Source organism: Mustela nigripes, chromosome 5 (assembly GCF_022355385.1).
Source record: "Mustela nigripes isolate SB6536 chromosome 5, MUSNIG.SB6536, whole genome shotgun sequence".
Classification (NCBI taxonomy): domain Eukaryota; kingdom Metazoa; phylum Chordata; class Mammalia; order Carnivora; family Mustelidae; genus Mustela; species Mustela nigripes.
The window spans coordinates 25549687-25572147 of record NC_081561.1 but is presented as its reverse complement, the minus strand read 5'-3'; the positions used below and the strand labels follow the sequence as shown (position 1 = coordinate 25572147).

Genomic DNA, 22461 nt, shown 5'->3' with positions numbered 1-22461 from the left:
TATATATATATATATTTTTTTTTTGGTCAAAAAATGGACTTAAAATTTAAAGTGTTAAATCTTACTGTTCTTAATAGAAATAAAAAAGTCAAAGGAAGTGATGATCATTAGCCAGAAATAAAAGTTTGGTATTTCAACAGTTAATTTTATGTGAAAACTTGAATGGATCATGGCGTGCCTAGATATTTGATCAAACACTATTCTGGGGGTTTCTGTGAGGGTGTTTGGGGATGAGAAGAACATTTACATCAGTGGACTCTAAAGAACATTTACATCAGATGCCCTCTAAAATGTAGGTGGGCTTCGTCTAATCAGTCAAAGGTCAAAATAGAACAAAATGGCTGACTCTTCCCAAGTAAGAGAATTCTCCCTGCTTGACCACCTTCACACAGGCCACTGGATCTTTTCTGGCCTCCAGGCTCAAATGAAAACATAGGCTCTTCCTGGATCTCAAGCCTGCTGGCCTTCCTACTTCCTCCAATAACTGTGCGATTGGATCCCCCGGTTCTCAGGCCTTTGGACTCAGAATGGAACTAAACCATCGGCTCTCCTGGGTGACCAGCTCACTGACTCACCCTACAGATCTTGAGGACGTGCCAGTCTCTGTAATTTCATAAGCCAATTCCTTATAATTAATCTGTCTTTATGTGTCTATGTCTATGTATTTCCTATTGGTTCTACTTCTCTGGAGAACTCAAATACAGAAATATAACACAGTTTGCTAACTTAGTGGTGGTCATTTCTATGACAGGATTAAACACATCAAACACAATATATAATAAATAGTATAATAAATGAGCCAACTTTCATATCTTATGCATCAGATCATTCAAGAGCTATTGATTCTGCCTAAATAGCTCTCAAATCTATTCTCTCCTCTTGATCCCCCTGCCACCATCTCCTCCCATCCAGACTACTGTGACGATCTTTCTGACTCACCAATCTATTTCCCACACTGCAAACAGTGATATTTCTACAGAGGAGAAAGGACTGTGCCTCTGCTGTGCATTCACTGCATTAAGTAATTTATCACTACCCTTAGTATCAAGTTAAAGACATCTAATAGGGCTTAAAATTTTATTCTGATGAACTTTCAGTTCCTCAAATTCATGATAATATTTCCTCTTCCTGGGTCTTTCCACATCACTCTTCAAGTCCCCCATTTCTTTTCTCATTAGTGCCCATATACCCTTCGTGTCTCGGCATAATAAAACAATAAGGCAAAACAACTGTTTTATGTACTTTGAGTATGAATGCATTTACTCCTCACACAACTGTATCAAGACACAGCTGTCGGGACGCCTGGGTGGCTCAGTAGGTTGAGCCGCTGCCTTCGGCTCAGCTCATGATTCCAGGGTCCTGGGATCGAGTCCCCACCGCATCCGGCTCCTTGCTGGGCAGGGAGCCTGCTTCTCTCTCCGCCTTTGCCTGCTTGTGTGCTAGTGCGCGCCCACAGGCTCTCTGACAAATAACTAAAATCTTTAAAAAAAAAAAAAAAAAAAAAGACAGGTGCCAACGTCACTGCACAGGGGATACTGAAACATGGAGCGTTTAAAAACTTCCACAAGATCCCAAAGCTCAACGTCAGATCTTTTCCTCCCAGAGCTCTTAAACCCTTGGAATCAACTTTGCCTTCTCTCTCTCTCTCTCGTGATCCACATCTGATCCAACAGCAACGCCTGCTGGCTGCACCTTCCAGGCAGACCATTAACCTGACCGCGACTAACCACGTCTACAGCAATGCAAGTCCAAGGAATCCTCATCTCCTACTGAAGTGCCGGTAATAGCTTCACTGATTCCGTTCTTGCGGCCCTCGGGTCGAACCTTATCGTGAGTTCCCAGCTAGAGATGCTTTAAAACCCAAGTCAGAACATGTTTTCCCTCGGCTTAAAATCCTCCAAGAATCCTTCGCCCCGAGAAAAGACCAAGTGACTTACCCAACACAATGCCCACCGGCCGCCCAGCCTCTCCGCGCCCCGCCCCGCTCCCGGCGCCGGGTCTACCTTCCCGGTCTCCGCGCCGCACACTCCTCGAGAAAGCCAAGCCGGCTCGCAGGCCTTTGCATCCGCTGCTCCCCGCGGCCTGAAAGTGCGTGCCCCCAAAGGCCACACGGGTCTTTTCACGTCGCTCAGGTTTCTGCTCCAGCAACTACCTCTAAGGGCTACCTTCAACCGTGTTTAAAACTGCGTTCCAAGGGCGACACGAGTGCATCTTAAGCTGTGCCCCGGGAGCCGATCCGCAGCTTCGGGACGCCCCAGGCCCCCGCCCACCCCTCCCCGGCCTGCGGGCCCTCTGTCGCAGAAGGCTCCTCTGCACCCAGGGAACAAGCTGCTTCCCAGCCCGGGGCTGCCACCCTTTCCCAGTCGCAGCGCAGTCGCCGCACACCCAGCCCCCACCCGCAGGGGCAGCCGGTGCCGCTCCAGCGCGCTCCGCGGTCCTCACCCGGCACCAAGGCCAGCTCCCCAGCTCCCCGTCGCCTCCGCTCTAGGCCGGCGGGAGGACCACGGCTCCATGGTGTCCTGCTTCCGGCGCGCGAAGCGGGGCGGAGTTCCGCCCACTCGCGGCGCGCAGGTGCGTGCGCAGGCGGGTCTCCACCGCGAAGTTTGTCTTATTAGACTGAAAACGGGCCAGTTCGGGTTCGTGTTCCCGCGAAGAACTGGCATTTCTACTTTGCTCATTCACAGATTAAACACAGACACATTCTTTTCCATTTCTCCCCAATTTAAAAAGTCGTTAAACACAATGACAACACTGTCAATTTATTGCTTTTTAAACATTTTTTCATAGTATCAAGAATTGAATATTAAATTGAACAATGAAACGATGTTTGGATTGAAAGATTTAAGGTAATGAAAATTAAGTATATTACTATAAAAGTATAATCAGCCATACTTTGCAGTGAATGTAGTTTTCAGGGGGGAAAAAGCGTCAAGATATCACTTTACCAAAATAATTCTACAGAAGAAAAGAGAAATATCCCCTCTTGTTCATCCTACCAAAAAGTGTTTTTTATGGTCTTTGAGTAAAATAAGTCCTTTTTAAAAATCTAAACAAACTAATGTTTAATTAGTGGAGAGTTTTGAAAAATGATTAAATATATGAATTGTTTTAGGACGGGTAATTTATTCAGTGTTTTCAGCATTGAAATTATCACAACAAAAGAAAAAAACACGTTTCATTAGGACAAGGTGAGTTAACAGAGTTAACATTTCTCCTTGGGTGCCAGAAGCTTGGAAGTATCTTTCAGAAGTAGCAATTAAATAAATTCACCTTAGAACCTCTTTGGCAAACAAATGTAGTCAATGCAAATACTTTACTAATTAGAAGTTAACATTTTTTCTTGCACAGAAAACTCGTATGTCTGATTTTTTTTTCTTTCTAAAGAAGGGCTTATATATTTTTTAAAAAATTATGTGAAGGATAAATAAAATTTAAAAAGGAAATAAATATATCTTAATTTACTGCCCCTTTCAAACTCTACCATGGCTGGCTTCTTAAACATCACTCATAGTATCAAGGCTTAGATTATTGGCATTGTATTGAATAACCCATGAAAATCAAAATGTAGTTTACCAGAGTTTTAAAAAAAATTCAAGGTCTGAATTTTTAATTTAAGTAGTCTGCATCTTTTGGAAGGGGTAGAGTTGATGAGAATGAATAAAAATGCTATCTTATAGGACAGACTACATGTTGGTAATTTTATAAATCGATTTTCAAATTTGAGACTTTCATTTTCCAGGATTATCATTTTTATAAACAAAATGGTGGTCTGTATGTTTTCATCAGGTCCATTCTCAAGATATTCAAAATAAAAACTTCCTTTTCTATAGGATCTGCTGAGGCACTATTGCATTACAAGTCATGCAATACTTATTATGGTTAATACCATGTTATAGCATAAAAAAGCAGTTCTTAGCTTTTTGTTATGATGCTTTCTGCTTTTCTCTCTGCTTCTGCACATTCAGCAAGATATTACTCATTATTCTGAATTTTAAATAGAAAATTATGTGACCAGTGATTGTTCTAAACAATAAAAAAACCTACAAATGAGTCCAATAAACCCAACCCATAGTTTTATATTAGAAAAATCTATAACTTTAAACCATCATATGAATAAACAAGTAAAGAAAACCCCTAGGGGTGCCTGGGTGGCTCAGTTGGTTAAGCATCTGACTTTAAAAAAAAAATGATTTATTTATCTTGACAGAGAAAGACACGGTAAGAGAGGGAACACGAGCAAGGGAGTGGGAGAGGAAGAAGCAGGCTTCCCGCTGAGCAGGGAGCCCAATGTAGGGCTCCATCCCAGGACCCCAGCATCATGACATAAGACAAAGGTAGATGTGTAATGACTGAGTCATCCATGATCTGAACCAAAGGCAGATGTTTAACGACTGAGCCACCCTGGTGCCCCTAGCATCTGACTCTTGATTTCAGTTCAGGTCATGATCCCAGGGTCTTAAAATTGAGCCCCAAGTTTGGCCCCTCACCCAGTGGGGAGTCTGCTTAAGACTGTCTCTCCCTATCCCTCTACCCCTCCTCAGACCCAGTCACGCTCTCTCTTAAAAAAAAAGAAAAAAGGAAATGCCTTTTTTCACCTATTAGACTGGAGAAGATCAAAAGGTTTAGGAGTACAATATTGTTAGTTATCTAGGTGTGTAAACTGGTACATCTTATTTACAAAGCAATGTTGCAAAATCTACTAAAATGTAAAAGCACAAAGAACATGTGACATTCTTAGACTTCTCCTGACCACCTTATCAAAAACATCTCCCTATTATTGTCTCTAGTTTCTTATTTTCTTCATAGCATGCTGCAATTAATACATATTTGTCTGGTATTTTTAAAGGTCTGTCTCCTTCAGTAGAATGTACAATTCTGTTGTGATTTCAAGGATCAAACTTCGCTTGCTCTCTGGCTTATACCCAGTACCTGCCATAGTGCCTAGCATAAAAAAAAACACCCAATACATATTTTCCTTTTAATCCAAGAACTCCACTTCTAGGAGGCTATTTTTAGATGATCCAAAGAATTCTTTTTGATCCGATAATTCTATTTCTAGGTAAGAATGCCGCAGATAATATTCTCACATATCCACAAAGATTTTCAATTCAGTACTCTGTAATTGTAAAATATAGGGAACATCTTAAACATCTAATAAAATACAGTCATTTCATTCAGTAGAATATTATAAAGCCATTAAAAAGAATAAGGCAGATTTATATGCATTGATTAAAACATCTCCAAGATTAAGTGAAAAAAGCAAGATGTAAGTCCATGGGTGAAATATGGTATGGTTTGTTGCTAAAGAAAGAAATATACATAATAATATTCGTAATAATAATAAAAGGTAACATTGGCTTTCACCAGTGCTCCCCAACAGTCTGGGAAATGCTCAAGGTAGTGTGGTCTGGTGCCAATTGAGTCATCTACTAGGATGAAGATGCCCTTCCACATTATACTGTCCTGTGAAATTCTAGAACCCCACTCGTTCACCTTAGGTTCTGTGGGGCTTAGTAGGGTCTTGAGCCTTGAAAAGGGAGTCCCCTTTTCAAATGAGATAGTTTGCTTAGTGATAAAATGAAGTCTTGGATTCAGGCAGATTTTACTGGATGACAATGAAAGCTTTATCACAGACCATGAGTGGAGCTCACTCTAAAATCTTCTCTAACGCAGGAGCCAGCCAGGCTCTCAATGTTAACTTTGTTGTCCATGAGGTCCCTCCTGATCTGATCTTTTCATAAGCTCCACCGACTTCATTCTTTATACCTTCTCATTTTTTCCCCTTTCTCCTCTTAGTCTAAAGTGGCACCTAATCTACTCTTTGGAAGACCCAAGCACAATGGACCTTCATCTTTTCTTTTTTAGACCTATTTTTATGGATAAACCCTATGTCCCCCTCAACAAGTATTCCCCCCTTTTTTTTAAGGTTTTATTTATTTGACAGACAGAGATCACAAGTAGGCAGAGAGGCAGGCAGAGAGAGAGGAGGAAAATCAGGCTCTCCGCCGAGCGAGAGCCCAATGTGGGGCTCGATCCCAGAATCCTGGGATCACGACCCGAGCCAAAGGCAGAGGCTTAACCCACTGAGCCACCCAGGCACCCCAGGTATTCCCTTTCTAACAGTCAAAAGCAAGCTACAAGAAAATTGTGGCTTTCAGCACATGCACTGTTTTTTTAGAAATCACTCAAAACCATAGTGGGCATTTGTTGGTTCCTTATACACCTTCCCAACGTTACTCTGATTTTCATTCAGGTATCCACTTCTTCCCCATGTAGCCTATAAATTGACTGTAACCACAGTTCCAGAAACAGGCTTATCTCTGTGGCAACAGTACCTTTTTTTGAGAGTGGGCATGTGACCTGAGCTATTCCTATTAGGGTCAGTGTCAGAATTCTTGTTTGGAATGCCAAGACAGAAATGTTCTTTCACGCTTCAGAGGTGGACCAGGAAGTATATAACCAAACTCAGGACCTATGGAAACCCCTTTTGTTATTTAAGGAAACCAGACTAAGGAGGGAAATGACCCAGGGAAAAGAAAAAAGTCAAAGTCCCATAAAGGCATGCAGGACTTTTCAGTTACATGAACCAATAAATCTCCTTTATTTTTAGTTAACTCAGTCTGTTAACTGCAACCAGAAGGAGACACTCAGTTGAATCCTTTGTTCTTTCTGGGGTTCTTCTGGTCCTCTTAGGGGCAAATGAAGGGCTCCATGAAGCCCTTTGAGAGACAGAGGTCATGGTCAACAGGGAAAATAACCTTCAGTTAATAGCTCCAACCTTGATCCTGCAACACGCTTGTATATACACAGAACTTATGAACAGACGTAAAAGACATAAAAATTATTTCTTTGGGGAGAAGAATCAGGGACTAGGATGAAAGACCTTTTATTAACTCTCCATCTGTAGTATTTGAATATTTGTTCAGCCATGTGCACATATTAAGTTAAAAATAACAAAATAGTTAAAGAGATCTCAAGCAGCAGCTTTTTCTTGAAGGACTTCCTAACACCGTAGATAGACAGTAGATACAGTAGCACTGTATATACAGTAGATATAATAGCACCATGAAGTCTTTTCACACTATTTTGGTCATATAAAACCGTTGTTACAAGTCGTGCTGAGCAACAGAAAGTCCTTACTCGTCATCTTTCCCTTTTGCCTTTCTGTGCACCATCTCTCGGAAACTGGTAGAATCTTACTCCCTTCCGTCTCTCCGCCTGGTTAAAGGATGCCGGGGCTCTTCTCGTCCGCACTGTAGACCTGGCTCTCCTCGCGCAGCCGCACGGCCTCCATTCTACGATGCCTGCTACGCCTCGTAACATAACCTGCGCATTCAGACGGCGCGATCTCTTCCCTGGTCAGCCCAACCTCACCTCTCCGTGGGATGCGCTTTCCAGCTTTCACGGACTCAGCCAGGGCCGCACCTTCCCCGGGAGCAGGGCGTGGCCGCCGTGCAGAGGCTTCCGGTCCTGCGAGGCGAGCCCTCTAGGTGCTTCCGGGCCGGTCAGATCCGCGGAACCCGCCGCCTTCCAGGCTCAGCCCAGACACCGTCCGGCGACGCCCCTGACGAATCTTTGAAGCTGGAGTCGCTGGATTCCTTTTTAGTCTCCTTACTCTTCTTCTTCTTGGTTTCTTCCCCCCGTGTTTCTTTTTCTTCTCCTTCTGCTTGGCCTTTCTGGCTCTCTTTCGACCAGCGTCCGAGCTAGAACCCGTGTCGGAGTCTGAATTCCCCGCACTATGATCCGAATTCTTCCTTTGTTTCCTTTTGGGCTTTTTCTCCCTTTTTTCCTGGCTTTTCGAATGACTCGTCTTCTTCCTCTTGGCTCCGGAGCTGGCGTCTGAGCTGCTGGTCCGAGCCTTCGCCTCGCCGCCCGCCACGGGCTGAGCTCATCAGAGTCCGGCTCAGGCAGCTGTGGGGACGGCCCCCACCTCGGGAGCGCCCAGCTCGCCAATCCGCGCTCAGCCTCCGCTGCCGGAAGCTCCCCTCCTTGTCCTTCGCGGACTCCTCCGCCCACTGCCGGTCGCCCGCGTAGTGGCGGTGACCGTAGCGGTACCCGCCGTCGTGGGCGGAAGAGGACGGGAGCGCGCAGCTGCGGGACGCCGCGGCCGCCCTCGCGAGCTGCCGAGCGGGCAAGAGGCGCCGACGCCCGAGCCTCCCCACGGGGGCCGGAAGCCCTCGCGGCCGCGGGAGCGAGAGCGGGCGCGGCCTCCCCACGGGGAGCGTCCGGCGCGGACGGCGGGCTCCCCGACGAGCTGCGTCGCCACCTCCGAGAGCCCGCGGTGTCCTCGGAAGAGCGGGACCGGGACACCGTGGCCATGAGCCACGCCCTCACCGGCGACCGAGGGCCCAACGCCGGGCAGTTACCACAGAAACAGCGCGGGCCGGCACTTCCCGCCCGCCCGGCCGCACGAGCGACTTCCGCTTCCGGCGGGTTGCTAGGCGAGGGGACGCCGGCTCGACCCGGACCGCGGGCGGAGCGGCGAGGCTGCGCCGTGCGCAGGGTCTGCGGCGGGGCCCTGAGCCCTCGCGACACGCAAACCAGGATTCGCAGCAGTGACCCCTCTACTGCTCAAACGCCTTCTGTGCGGCTTGCATCTTCGCCTTCCACCGTCTTGATACCCTTCACTCCTCCTTGCTCCCTTCGGCCCTCTTTATCACTGCCCCTTGGGGGGCTTTGCCTGCTTCCCGCGCTCCTTTGCTGATCCCTTAGAAAGAAGCCTGTCCACCATCTCCATGGCGGAAATAACTTCTTGTGAACGGCGAACCCCATCTGTGCCTACCGGGAGCAAAAATGTCTTTTGATCACTTTGTTTCATTTTTGCTTTTTTGTCTTCCCAAAGTGATAGTGTTATAAACATTTTTAAAGTTTTTTAATGAAAGAAATTACAGTATTTGATTAGAAATTTAATAAAAACTTAATTTTGTTAAAAATAATACATTTTTTTGTAATCAGGTCTTCTAATGGGAAGAAAATAAGTTGAGGAATACCATTTTGCTTAATTGGGTTTCTACCATTGCAGGGGAAACACAGCCATAGAAAATATGTAAATCAACATGGATGTGTTCTAATAAAACTATTTTTAGACACCGAAATTTGAATTTCTGCAAATTTCACGTCACAAATTTCTATTGTTCATCTGATTTTTCCTCAACAATATTAAAATATAAAATAATTCCCTGCTCATGCCCTACAAAAACAGGCAGTGGGCCAATTTTGGTCTGCAGACAGTAGACCCCTGACTTAGTAGAGAAAGCAGTGGTACAAAAAATACACAGCTAGGAACAAAAATAAATGCCAACCATACCTTTTTCAGCTATTATATTCTTACTTTTATGTATAGATGAGCAAATATTCATTCAGATAGAGCACTAAAATGTTTTTGAAAATCTTTTTATAAAATATGGTAGTTTGGGGAGCACGTGGGTTGATGTGTTAGCCAAGAGTTGGTTAAGCATCCAACTCTTGATTTCAGCTCAGGTTGTCCTCTTGGGGTCCTGGGATCAAGCCCTGTATTAGGTTCCACGCTCAGTGGGCAATCTGCTCAAGGATGCTCTCTCTCTCTCTCTCCCTCTGCCCCTAGCTCTGCTTGTACATGTGCTCTCTCGCAAATAATAAACAAATCTTTTTTTATTTAAAGGAAATAGGTAGTTTTTAAATAGAAATACATTCTAATCATCAAGAAAATAACCAGATGTTGAAAGCTCAGATAAAATGAAATTGCTCTTATAGGTAATATTTTACTATCTTTTTCAAAATTTCTCAAAATTGTTTTCCATAAATTTCCCCCCCCCAATTTTTATTTTAAAAGCTTCCAAACCTACAGAAAAGTTAAACACCTGTAAAGGATCTAGGTAAAATCCTTTACCTAGATTCACTGATTGTCAGGATTGTGGTTCTTACTCAATTGAAGGAAAATTAGACATTATGAAGCTTCACTCCTAAATACTTCAGTAATCAATGTCTAATAAGGACATTCTCCTTCACAATCACAATGCCATTTTTCCTCTTAAAAACTTTAATATTATTATTAAACGTTAGGTGGTGGTGTCTAATATGTAGGATATGTTAAAATTCCTCAATTGCTCCCATAATGTCCTTAAAATGGGTTTAAAAATCCAATTAAGTTTCATGCATTGCACTTGATTGTGATTACTCCTTGTTCTGTTTAATGGAGAATGGTTTCTCTCCCTACACTCCCACTTCCACTTTTTAAAAAAGATTTTATTTATTTATTTGACAGAGGGAGAAATCACGTTAGGCAGAGAAGGGGGGAGTGGAGAGGAGCAGGCTCCCTCCTGAGCAGAGAGTGGGATTCAGGACTCCATTCCAGGACCCTGAGATCAAGACCTGAGTGGAAGGCAGAAGCTCAACCCACTGAGCCACCCAGATGCCCCCCACTTCCACTTTTTAAAAATTATTTGACACAGTTTTTCAGGGTCCAAGATGATGTTTTATAAAATGTCCAACATTTAATTCATCTGATAATTTCCTCTCCTCGTGATTAGATTTAGGGTAATTCTGTTTGGCAGATTATACAGAAGAAATAAACTTTTTGCAGTATCTCATCAGAAAGCATGTCACATTATGAAAAGTATCACAATCTATACTTATGACTAGGAAATTGCTAACAAGCAAATTATATAGAACTCTGAGGACAAGCTGGAATTAAACATCCCTCCAAATCACTTCATACTTGCTGCCTTACAAGTATTTAGTGACCTTTCCTCCGCAAGCGACAACAAAGGCACTCACACTGAGGCGGACACTGCCTGACAGTGCGCGCTTACACATAGTGCTCTGAACGACATTTCACGGGGCGCTTCCACAAGGGGTAGCTTATCGGATATGCCCGTGGTCGCCTAAGTTTATGCTGCGAAGAGCACACCAACACCTCGATTATGACCGCAGCCCGTTTCCTAGCATCACCCCTGATACGGGCAGATGCAATGCGACTAAAAGAAGACAGCTGATTCCTGAACAACACGGTTTGAACTGCGCGGGCCCCCCACCCCCACCCCGGTATTCCGCGGTTTTATAAGAGTTGACAGCAAGGGTCTCAACGCATTTATTGACAACTGCACACCCGTCTGCACGGGCCTTCTGCTGCCCTCTGAGTACCTCGGCAGCCCCCAGAGCCCCAGGAATGACCACCCGGTGGACGTGCCCAGGCCCAGGGACCGGCCGGACCGTAGGGGCCGCGGGTTGGTTAGGGAGCACTCGGCAAGGCGGCGCTCGCACGGTGGCCGTGGCCGCCCCAGGGGCATGGGGGTGCACCTGCAGGCGGGAAGGCGGGCTGCTGAGCCCAACCTCCAGGCCGGGAACACCACCCGGGAAAAGCGCTGCCCACAGTCTGGGGCACCAACACGCTGGGGAGGCGGCGGACGGGTTGTTTGTTTTTGCAATGAATGTCCATGCAGTGCAGTATTGTAAATGCATTTTCTCTTTCTTACGATTTTGTGACAGGAGGACTGCGCCAGGGCCAGCGCCCCTAACTGCAGGCTGTTGAAGGGGCGACCCCACAGTGGTTTTAAAGCCATATTCAACCTCTTCTCTGCGCATTCTTATTTTGTAGTGTGACTTTCTGTGTTTTTAGGTATTGCCTTTTGATTTCCCCCTGATACATTTCTAGGCATCGTAAGGCCAAGAACCACACTTTTCTTTCGTGGTTTCTCCCAAACTCCACTTTGTATCTGGTGTGAAATCAAATAAACACAGCGGGCTGAATGAATGAACCAGGGATTCTCTCGCAAGGGAAACAACACCCTTGCTTAAACGTACAGTTTCTAGGAAAGAGACTGGTAATGGAAGTTAGAAATAAAGGGTGAAGACATGAGGGAGACTCCTAGCAAGGAGGGGAAGGGGCAGAGAGATAAATTAAAAATGTTTACTGGACAGAGCAGGGACTAGGACGAGGTGAGAGAGACACTGAGGGCCCAAATTAAAGGACACATCCACTGTCTTAAATTCTGTGACCTAAATGCTTCTCTCACCTTACCCTACTCACAGCTCTGTAAACAACAGGTGTAGACAAAGAAACATCCTGTTTTTCCCGATGCAACATATAAAAGAAATTCTGTTGAATCACCTATAGTCTCACACAGAGGATACAGAATTAGGAAAAACACTGTATAGTTTTGGAACTATATACAGTTCATGCTGTAACAGTTTCCTTTGGCAACACTTAAAGGCTTTTGGACTGAATTATTCAATATTCAAGAAAGAAGGTAGGACTTTGTATAATTAAAAAGCAGATTTCTATGGAAAACTTCAAATATGTAAAAGTGTAAAGAGGATATTACAATGAACTCCTATGCCTCTTGCCCAACTTCAACAACAGCTATTGTGGTACTTTTGTGTGTTTTCTCTAGTTCTGAGTATTTCATTTTTTTTTAAGGAAGGCTCCATGTCCAGTGTGGAGCCCAACACAAAGCCCAAACTCAGACCTTAAGACCTGAGCTGAGATCAAGAGTCCAAGGCTCAACTAAGTCACCCGGGAGCCCCTAGTTCTGAGTATTTTAAAGCAAATCCAGATATTATACCACATATTACACCTGCAAGTACCTCATTATAAATTTCTAACAAATGAGGACTTTTTTCCTTCACATAACCAAAATATCATTATGACAACTAAATTCATAGTAACTCCTCAATGTCATTATGTTTTAGTTTTCCCAGTTGACCCAAATGTATTTTTTACAGTTGTTTTGTTCTGATCAGATTCTGAATAATGGTTACATTGTGTTGGCAGGTATATCTATTCGGTCTCCTTTAATCTAATCTAATTCTGTTTTCTCAGCTGCCTTTTCAAAAAATGCCCTTTATCTGTTGAGGATCCAGGTTCTTCGGTCCTGTGGAATACCCCACATTCTGAATTTTTTTTTATTTATTGCTTCTTTTAAGTATCATTGAACTCATTAATTCTCAAACGTACCTGCCTATTGCACTTACCTAGGAAATTTTTATTTTTAAAATTTATTTACTTGACAGAGAAAGACAGTGAGAGATGAAACACAAGCACGGGAGTGGGAGAGAGAGAAGCAGGCTTCCCGCTGAGCAGGGAGCCCGACCTGGGGCTGGATCCCAGGAGCCTGGGATCATGATCCTTAACAACTGAGCCACCCAGGCGCCCCACCTAGGAAAATTTTATGGTTATGCCCACCAGAGTTCCATCCTTCAACATTCTGATTTAGTTGATCTTGGTTGCAACCAAGATCAGGATGTTTTAATGCTTCCCAGTAATTCTAATATGCTGAGCAGTGTGAAAAATGCTAACAATTGCTTCTGAATCTCACCTATATGCAACTATTAGGATCTAGAAACATAATTTGATTCAGGTTCACTTATTTTGCCAACAATACCTCATGGCAGTGCTTTGTACCTCTTGTGGCAGCTCATCAGGAGAAAAATGTTTTCTAGTAGTTCTCATTCGTAACAGCCTTTGGGACCTCTCGTTTTCTTAAGTTCTATCCCTTCCTTGCTACCCTTTGAACTGCAGAGGGACAGATTGAGGAATAAAATCTCGGGAAGGTACTGGCATGGTATTTTTCCACTTTATAAACTTCTACCAAACGTGCCTTCCACTGAGTAGAAAGAGGACTTACCGACATCTCAGTCCAGCGAAATAACTGCTTTCACTTCTGGCTTAAGCCTTGTCCCCTCTGGCTCAAAGGAATCTTCTTCCATTTTAGTGAAGCCCTAGCTTACTGTAGATCAGCCAATATTCTAAGAACCTTACACACACAAAAACTCACTGCTCGCAACATCCTTACCTACTATTACTACCCCTAGTTAAGACTCGGCAGGTCAGGCACAAAGGTTATGTAGTTAACGGAGGTCACCCAGCTAGTCAGTGGTAAATAAAGCCAGAATGATGAGCCCAGGTAACTTGGCTTGAGTCTGTGGATCTACTCACTGAGCTAGACTCGGAATGGGAACTGGGAAGAAACAAGAAGCAAGCTAGCCTGAGAGAGTAGGGATACCAAGCAGCCAGGGATACCAAGTTCCCCGAGGTAGGGGGCAGCATAAGCCTGACTGCCGAAAGGAGGCCCTGGACAACGGGAAGTGGTAACGGGTGGGGGACGTTGGGGACTTACAGTTAATGGCTGGAGGGGTCGGAATGGCTTTGCTGGCCTCTTGCTGCCGACAGTGTGGTAAGGATGAATGGCAGCGGACCAGAGACGGGGGAGGGAGGGATTTCTTCCAAGCCTTTGGCCGTAAAGGGCAGGATGGAGGGTGACAGCCGGAGGCAGGCAAGGACCAGGGGCAGCCTCGGCTCTCTTCCAAGTAGGCGCCGGTGATGGCTCCGGCTATTTTTGCAGGCCCTGCTGCGGGAGATCTAAGAACACCGAGGAAGCCGGGCTTCGGAACGTTAGTGTCCGGTGCGTGCCAGCTCGACAGCCGCGTGGACACGAGAGCCCCCGGATTTCACGCTGAGGTCGTCCTTCCTCTGCAGAGCTCGCCGTCCCTTCCTCCTTCCCGCCGCGAGCGCAGCCTACCCGCCGCGAGCCGGCAGCCGAAGGGTCAGACTCGGGGGCCGCGGAGAGGCGCGTGCTCGCGGGTCGGCGCGTGCTCGCGGGTCCACGCCCCCTGACTTCCGGCGACCCGCTTCCGGTGCCTGGGCTGCGCGCGCTTCGGCGGCCGGACGCCCGCGCCTTCCGCTCCGCCGCGGGGAGAGGGGCTACGGGCCTCGGGGCGGCAGCGGAGGGGGCGCGGCCGGGGTGCGGCCCGCAGTCGTGCCGGCCGGCGGCGACGTCGCACTCGAGGAACTGCCGGGGAAGCAGCTCTGCTCGCCGGCGGGAGGCCCGAGATGGCCCGAGAGTCCAAGTCGAGCGCGGCCTTGGACGCCGGCGCGGCAGCGGAGCGGCCGGGGCTCCTGACGGGGCTCCTGACGGTGAAGGTGGAGGACGACGACGTTCCCGCGCCGGCGGAAGAGGCGGGCGCGCCGGGCAGCCCGGCCCGCGGCCCCGAGCGCTCGCGCCGGCGCTTCCGGGGCTTCCGCTACCCCGAGGCCCAGGGACCCCGCGAGGCGCTGAGCCGGCTGCGGGAGCTCTGCCGACGCTGGCTGCGGCCCGAGACGCACAGCAAGGAGCAGATCGTGGAGCTGCTGGTGCTGGAGCAGTTCCTGACCATCCTGCCCGAGGAGCTGCAGGCCTGGGTGCGGGAGCAGCAGCCGGAGAGCGGCGACGAGGTGGTGGTGCTCCTGGAGTATCTGCAGAGGCATCTGGAGGAGCCAGGGCCGCAGGTAGAGGCGGAGGGCTTCGTGTCAGAGACGAGCTCTGTCTCTCCCTGAGTCTCAGCATCGGAGTGAGGGTCGTTTCTGGAAGACCCACAAGTTCTCAGTGTCTTTTCGTATCGTAAACCTCTTTGCCCCTTCGGAGTGCTGGTATTTTTAAGAACATGAAGGATTACGGAAGAACTCAGTTAATATTGAAACACAGTTAACAGAGCATGAAACAAATTAGTGATATATGTGCTTTTTAAAAATTAATGCACTAAATAGTAAGACCCGGTCAGGCCCAGTAACGTAGAGTTTTATGGTGGTGCTGAATGCCTTTGACAGCCTGTGCCTGGTTTTGCCTACTTAGGTTTATATCACTTTCATTTGTTGCTTCCATTCATAAGTGAAGGAATTGCTAAATTTTGCTTAGACACTAGTAAAAATAGAAATATATTTCCTGTTTACATTCATAGAACACTTGGAAGAGAGTCCACGAACCACAAGTTAGGAACTTCTGGGTTCATTTTTATCTGCATCTTCCTGCTTTTTGTGGACCATTTTCCATGTGCATTATCCTGTATTTTTGTGCCTTCCAGGGGACATTGTAACTGGTGACCAGGAGACCAAGTTTTTTTCGTTGTTTTTTGTTTTTAAGATTTTATTTATTTGACACAGATAACAAGTAGGCAGAGAGAGGAGGGGAAGCAGGCTTCCTGCTGAGAGGAGAGCCCCATGCTGGGCTCCATCCCAGGACCCTGAGATCATGACCCAAGCTGAAGGCAGTGGTTTAACCCACTGAGCCATCCAGGCGCCCTGAGACCAAGCTTTTGAATTGGCCATAGTGTCCCCAAGCCCTGTAACAGTGAAAACTCATTTCAAGTCTCTTGGTTTCAGGTTGTGAATTTTATATATAAAATGTGGAAATTCTAAGCTGTATATAAGCTTATGATCACTAAAGTGAATTCAGAACTAATTACAAAAGCCCAGAAAGAAACTTGCTTAATGAGGGCATACTATATCCCTGGCCCTGTGTTAGGTTATTTCATATGCTGTCATCCTATTTGCTAGTCCTCCAAACCTCGTAAGCTAGAAATTATTATTTTTACTTTTCAGTAAAAGAAAAAAAAATTCCGAGAACTTAACACTAGTTCCCAAAAAGCACAGTGTATATAACGAGGGAGCACGCGATAGTGGCTAAGAGCATGGGCTCTGGGATCCCTCTGCCTGATCCCCCTCCCCCCACTAGCATCACCACTGATAAGCTAGGTGACCTTAGGCAAGTTGCTTCAACTCTGGGCCTCCATTACCTCAGCACAAAAGCACAGATAATAGTAGTTCCTCGCTCATAGAGCTGTTGCTACCTGCATTCAATGAATCGTGATTCATAAGGTTCTTAGAACTAGTGCCTGGAAAACAGAAAGTACTAGCACAGAGAAAGCATACTAGAAGTTCTGATGAATCAGTAAGTGAAACTTCCAGGTCCTCGGTGGTGACCAGAGGCAGCTGCTCTGTTGCAAGATGGCAATGCTGACACCAGCTCAGAGGCCCTGGAGTACCGACTTGCAGCCAAAGAAGGCTCTGCTCAAGCGCGAATCTCTGGGATCCCAGGCCTCAGCAGAGAGCGGTGAGTGTTGTCTCCTGGGCAGCTTGAATTCTACAGCCTTCGTCCAGCTTCATTTAAAAGACAGATCTGTTGACAGGTGCTTTATATGCTCAACAGAGATCTACTTTACTTTGAGACTGAGACAACAGGGAAATTTCAGACAATGGTGGGAAGCTTTCCTAACCAAACCTGGACCTAGTAAATAAGACTATTAAAATTGGCATTTGGAAAGAATTGATTTTTTTTAATAACGTGACCTCCATTTATTTAACATGAGTTTGTGGAGATGCCCTATGTGGTAGCCAGTGTTCTGACACCAGGACAGAGCTGTCAGTAAGACAGATCTCTTGCTCCACTGGAGCTTACATTAAAAGGGAAAATGACAAAGAAAGCAATGATATTTTAGTTATTAGTGAGTGAGGAATATAAGGCAAGAAATGTAAAGCCCGCCATAATATCGCAGACATTGTAGGAATGCTGCAGGTCAGAGTATACATCTTCTCGACCATTGGTCTGTAACTTGGACAGGGAGAGAAGTACTCCACGGGAAAGCACCATATGTTCCCAGGTGTTCCCCATCTGCTGTGCGCATGAGGGCGTATTCCCAAGACACACAGCACTGGGACACACCAACCAACGTGCAGTCTTTCTCCACAGAGGTTCTGCCCTAATTTTTGCAAAGTTCAGCTCTTCCAAGAAAACCAGAAGTGACCCTTTACTTCTCTCAGATTTGAGCAAGTTCCATATAAATAACCTTCATTTTCTTATTTCTAGGTCTAGCCTCATCTCTTAGTTTTTTAAAACCAAAGCAGAAACACCCTAAAAGCTACTAAAGAGTTACTTCACCAAAAATCTTATCCATTCTTTCGACAAAATTCAAGACTAAAGATCATCAAATGGAAAGCTTTGTTTTCTTTTGATGTTGCTTTCCTGTCACAGTTCCTCCGAGGAGCCTGCCTGCATATCTGCAGCAGCACACCACGCCTCTCTCGGCCCTAGGGCTGGAGCTGGCAGGACCAGGCACTGGGGAAAGGAGTACATTGTGTATAAATTTTCTGGGGAATTTCCTGGCCCAGTTTTTGAGCTTGGAATCCACAGGCCAGGGAGGCTGGGTGCCAGGGTCCATCTCCTCCAGAGCGTTTTTCCTTCTTAGTCCTCCAGGTTCCTGGGCTTGCCCCAGGAGGGCGCTGCAGAGGACACGCAGTGGTGGCTGCCAGGCTGCCCCCAGAGCCCCAGGTGAGCCGGAACCCCCTGCTGTGCAACCTTTCCCGGTCCCTCTCTCCCGCCCTACATCCTACACCCACGCAAGTCCTAGGTGGGATTTTAAGTTTCTCATGCATGCCAGTGTCGCTTGTCATGGTCTAACGTTCTGGTGCCTGTGGAGGAGCCTTTTCTTATTTTATGACTCGCCTGGGCGCTGTCTGTGCTTCCACACCCTCCCTGCTCTCTGGTCAGCCCCTTCCATTTTCTTCGAGAAGTACAATTCGGCAAATGCAAGCTGAAGCTTTTGTTGTGATGGTGCTTTTGTCCTGAAGTGGGATTTTTTTTTTTTTAAGGATTTTATTTGAGAGAGAGGGAGAGTGAGCACGAGAGCGGGGAGGGGCAGAGGGAGAAGCAGGCTCCCCGCTGAGCAAGGAGCCTGACACAGGGCTCCATCCCAGACCCTGAGATCATGACCTGAGCCAAAGCTAGAGGCTTAATGGACTGAGCCACCCAGGCGCCCCAAGTTGTTGTTTTTATTTTTTTCTTTCTTTCTTTTTTTTTTTTTTTTCTTTTTTTAAATGCCATGACTAGGGTATAAACACACAGTCTCTGGCTCTCAAGGAACTTAAAAGTTGAGAGGAAGATGGGGCATGTGTATTTTTCTCAACTAATAGTACAATCTGAGCAAGCTTTACTTAACGTGGATTTTACTTTCTCATCCAGTTCCTCATGTCCTCGAGATTCTGTAGTTGCACTTTCTTCCCTGACTGTCCTCACCTCAGACCTACATTTCTTTGTATTTTATTCTTTTTAAGATTTTATTTATTTATATGACAGAGAGAGACAGCGAGAGAGGTAACACAGCAGGGGGGTGGGAAAGGGAGAAGCAGAGCCCCCGCTGAGCAGGAAGCCCAATTTGGGGCTCGACCCCAGGATCCTGGGATCATGTTCTGAGCTAAAGGCAGACGCTTGACCACTGAGCCACCCAGGCGCCCCTCATTTCATTATATTTTAATAATCATTCATGTCAATGAGCCCCCATCATTACCTTGCTGAAAATCACACCAGAAATCTCGTGCGACATTTCCGTTGGTTCCAGGCCTTTCACTAGGCTGCCTGTTCTTTTGTCTAGACACTGATGAACACACCCTCACGGGTTCTCTCATTCTTTACTTCCGTGCTGTTCTGCTGACCAGTGAGGCGGGTATTCCTCCGCTGGTATGGTTGGCACAACCGTTTGAGGGGACATTGAGTCTCCTGTGTCCAGCTGCGGGCGGGACTTTGGGGCAGAGGAACTAGGTGGGACCGTGTGCTGTTTCAGGGCTTGCTGAAGATGGAAGACGTGGCCCTGGCTTCCTCCCTTGCGTGGACACAGCTGGATTCATCTTGGAGGAGCTTCCACGGAGAGGAAAGGCAGGAGAACTGCGGCGGCCTGACTCCCCTGGGTAAGACATGGGTGCTGTTCTCTGCTAGGGTCTCGTGGCTCCCCTTGTTGGTCAGAAGCTACTGGGCTGTGAGAAGCTGTCTGAGCTGTTTGCATCCAGAACCACTGTTTCTGAACCCGCTCTTAACTACAGCGTGACCAGCTCCTTAACCCCCATGACGCCGTCTCCTTCTGCCAGCATTCTGGGCAGGGGACATGGGATGCAGCAGATGCAACCCCCAGCCTCGCTCGCAGCAGTTGCGCAGTCAGTATTGATCCCCCGCCCGATGCCAACCTCGACAGGAGACTGAGTCCTCCTCAGGAGACGGGCCACAGGACCGTAGAGCATGAGAGCAAGAAATGACCTGGAAGGGGTGGCAGAAGTGACCTAGAGATCAGGACACAGGGCAACAGCCGGACTCGTCAGAGCTCACACGGCTCTGTGGTGTGCAGTGGCAGTGCCAGGTCAGCTCTGTCAGCCGCGAAGCCGGTCCCTGCCTGGGGTCAGAGTGACCACACGTGTCCCTGACGCGGATCAGTTTCTTGGTTCCCACTTGCCCCGTTTTTTACAGAATGTTTCATTAAGTCCTTACATTTGCCTGCTTCCTGCTACCTTCCGCCCAGCTCTCTGAGCATTCAGCCCCAGTCAGGGTCCTGCCTCCGTCCTTAGGACTTGGAGCCTCTGCGTGTGTCCCTGGCACAGTCCTCACCACTTTCCCCACGTCCCAGGGGGCGCCCTGCTTCTCACGGCCCCGTGCCTGTTCTCCGGTCTCCCCCCAGCATCCGCCGCCCCCCTTTACTTCCATCCTCATCCTTGCCCGGAATCCTCATCCCGGCCTCTGAGGAACTCCGTGGCAGGGCATACCCGACCGGTCTGACCACTCGTTCTTTCAGGTGGTGCCATGCAGGCTGAGATCGCGGACCCACCCCCAGATGAGCAACATCCAGGGCAAGAGCCTGGGGAAGTGCCGTGCCCCGTGGGTGAAGACACTGCCCCGGCTCCCGCCCGCGCAGAAGCTGGCGAACAGGAGGGCAGGTTACCAAGAAAGCAGAAAAATGACACAGGACCTAGGCGGCACTATTGTCATGAATGTGGAAAGAGTTTTGCTCAGAGTTCAGGCCTGACTAAGCACAGGAGAATCCACACTGGAGAGAAACCCTACGAATGTGAAGACTGTGGCAAGACCTTCATCGGGAGCTCTGCCCTGGTCATCCATCAGAGAGTCCACACCGGCGAGAAACCGTATGAGTGTGACGAGTGTGGCAAGGTCTTCAGTCACAGCTCAAACCTTATCAAACACCAGAGAACCCACACTGGGGAGAAGCCCTATGAGTGCGAGGACTGCGGGAAGACCTTCAGCCAGAGCTGCAGCCTCCTGGAACATCACAAAATCCACACGGGGGAGAAGCCGTACCAGTGCAGCATGTGCGGCAAAGCTTTTAGGCGGAATTCACACCTCCTGAGACACCAGAGGATCCACGGTGATAGGAACGTGCAGGATCCCGAACGTGCAGAGACCTGGGAGAGTCGGGGGAGGGTGGGAGGCCAGTGGGAAAATGAGGCTCCTGTGTCTCATAAATGTCATGAGTGTGAGAGAAGTTTCACTCGCAACAGAAGCCTTATTGAACACCAAAAAATCCACACTGGTGAGAAACCCTATCAGTGCGACACATGTGGAAAAGGCTTTACCCGAACTTCATACCTTGTCCAGCATCGGAGAAGCCACGTCGGAAAAAAAGTTCCATCACAGTGACCATGTTGTACACGGCAGAGTTGGTGCTCGTTCCTCATTGAACCGAATCCTTCGCCAGCCCTTCCTGATCACAGACCCGGGGCTGCGCTTGACTGACCACTTCCCGTCATCTTGTGGCAGGAGATGCAGAGTCTGGCTGAGATGGATTCTCCTCTACATCCTAGAAGGTGGCTGAGGAACAGCTGGTTTGACAGGAGGCTATGGGAGAGTAGTCTGGAAGGGGTAAGACCAGAAACGTTTATTATCACCTACTGAACTGAAAAGGGCTTCCAGACCGGCTAAGCACCTCTGGCCAGCACATTATGACGTTTCCTATGTAGATGGCTCTGATGAGGGCTGCTGCTCTGACCATTTTGCCTATGAAGAATCCTCCATCATTCGGTCAGATCCATGACTTCTTACACCCCCCACTGTGCCTTGCGTACAGGTGCTTATGAACATTAAATATACCAGTGAGGTGACATCCGTAGCTCTGAAATTCTAAATGTGGTCTGGATTTCTGAGGTCTTTCTAACTAAGGCCACTTACGTTTGTGTCAGATTCTCTGAGGTTCTAGATCCTGGGTCAGTTGTGCATTTACTGCCACTCACACAGGACTGTCAGAGTTGGGGTCGGGGAATCCGTTTTCTTCACCAGCTTAGTACTTGTAGACGAATGCCTTAAGCAGCTGATCATTCAGACGCGGTGAGACTGCTCATCCATGTAACTCCATTTTGTTCACATTAATTTTGCTACTTTTTAGGAGGAAACCTTTCACAGGTAAATAAAAAGTGGATTGATCAAGTCAGATCCAACTGGTTATGAATTTTGATATAATTTCTATGATGTTCCATAGCTTGTTTCTCACCTTATAGTTATCTTGGGCCTAACAAATTGCCAAGACACCACCTGTATCCCTCTCTCCCATGTTTGAGCCAACTTGAATCACAGCTTACGTTAGCAAGGCCTGAATTTCCTCCAGGCGAGGGGATTCACACGAGATATTGCTGAAAGGCTTCAGTCATGTTTTCAGAACTGGTCTGTTCGCTGGGTCAGGATAAGAAGAGTCAGAGGCAGCCAGTGAGGATGGGAGCCCAAGTATGGACAGTAGGAGAAAATGCATCCGTTCAGAATTACACTGGACTCCTACTCCACAATATCCAAAGTATCATCCTGTGAAGCCACAAAAAGACTTTTGTGATATCTTTTGTTTTCACCCAGATCACGTTCTGAGTTCTTTAAAGACTGGCGTCTTCTTGATGTCACCAGCTTCCAGCTT

The 22461-nt window shown here is 47.2% G+C and overlaps 2 protein-coding genes and 1 pseudogene across 5 annotated transcripts in view; 1 reads left to right on the top strand and 2 right to left on the bottom strand.

Moving 5' to 3' along the window:
- The window catches only part of ZSCAN26 (zinc finger and SCAN domain containing 26), a 10815-nt gene extending 8288 nt beyond the window's left edge, over positions 1–2527 (bottom strand). Inside the window, exon 1 of one of the 4 annotated variants that reach the window (XM_059399644.1) lies at positions 2443–2527. The gene's annotated coding sequence lies outside the window, so the exon portion shown is untranslated. The other 3 variants (XM_059399647.1, XM_059399645.1, XM_059399646.1) reach the window with 3 other exon arrangements.
- A 4050-nt stretch (positions 2528–6577) lies between these two features.
- LOC132017695 (NKAP-like protein) lies at positions 6578–8398 on the bottom strand (annotated as a pseudogene).
- Positions 8399–14611: 6213 nt separating this feature from the next.
- On the top strand, positions 14612–21992 carry ZKSCAN4 (zinc finger with KRAB and SCAN domains 4). Its single transcript, XM_059399637.1, has 5 exons — positions 14612–15244; positions 16700–16844; positions 17977–18059; positions 19348–19471; positions 20344–21992. The coding sequence occupies exons 1-5, from the start codon at positions 14810–14812 to the stop codon at positions 21201–21203; spliced, it is 1647 nt and encodes a 548-aa protein (XP_059255620.1). The 5' UTR covers positions 14612–14809; the 3' UTR covers positions 21204–21992.
- Positions 21993–22461: the final 469 nt, after the last annotated feature.

What these genes read in the sequence shown, in the direction of transcription:
- ZKSCAN4 (XM_059399637.1), top strand. Translation starts at nt 14,810, where the DNA reads ATGGCCCGAGAGTCCAAGTCGAGCGCGGCCTTGGACGCCGGCGCGGCA. An exon ending in CCAGGCCTCAGCAGAGAGCG is followed by an intron (nt 16,845 to 17,976) that starts GTGAGTGTTGTC and finishes TTTCCTTCTTAG; the next exon opens with TCCTCCAGGTTCCTGGGCTT. An exon ending in GGCTGCCCCCAGAGCCCCAG is followed by an intron (nt 18,060 to 19,347) that starts GTGAGCCGGAAC and finishes GTGCTGTTTCAG; the next exon opens with GGCTTGCTGAAGATGGAAGA.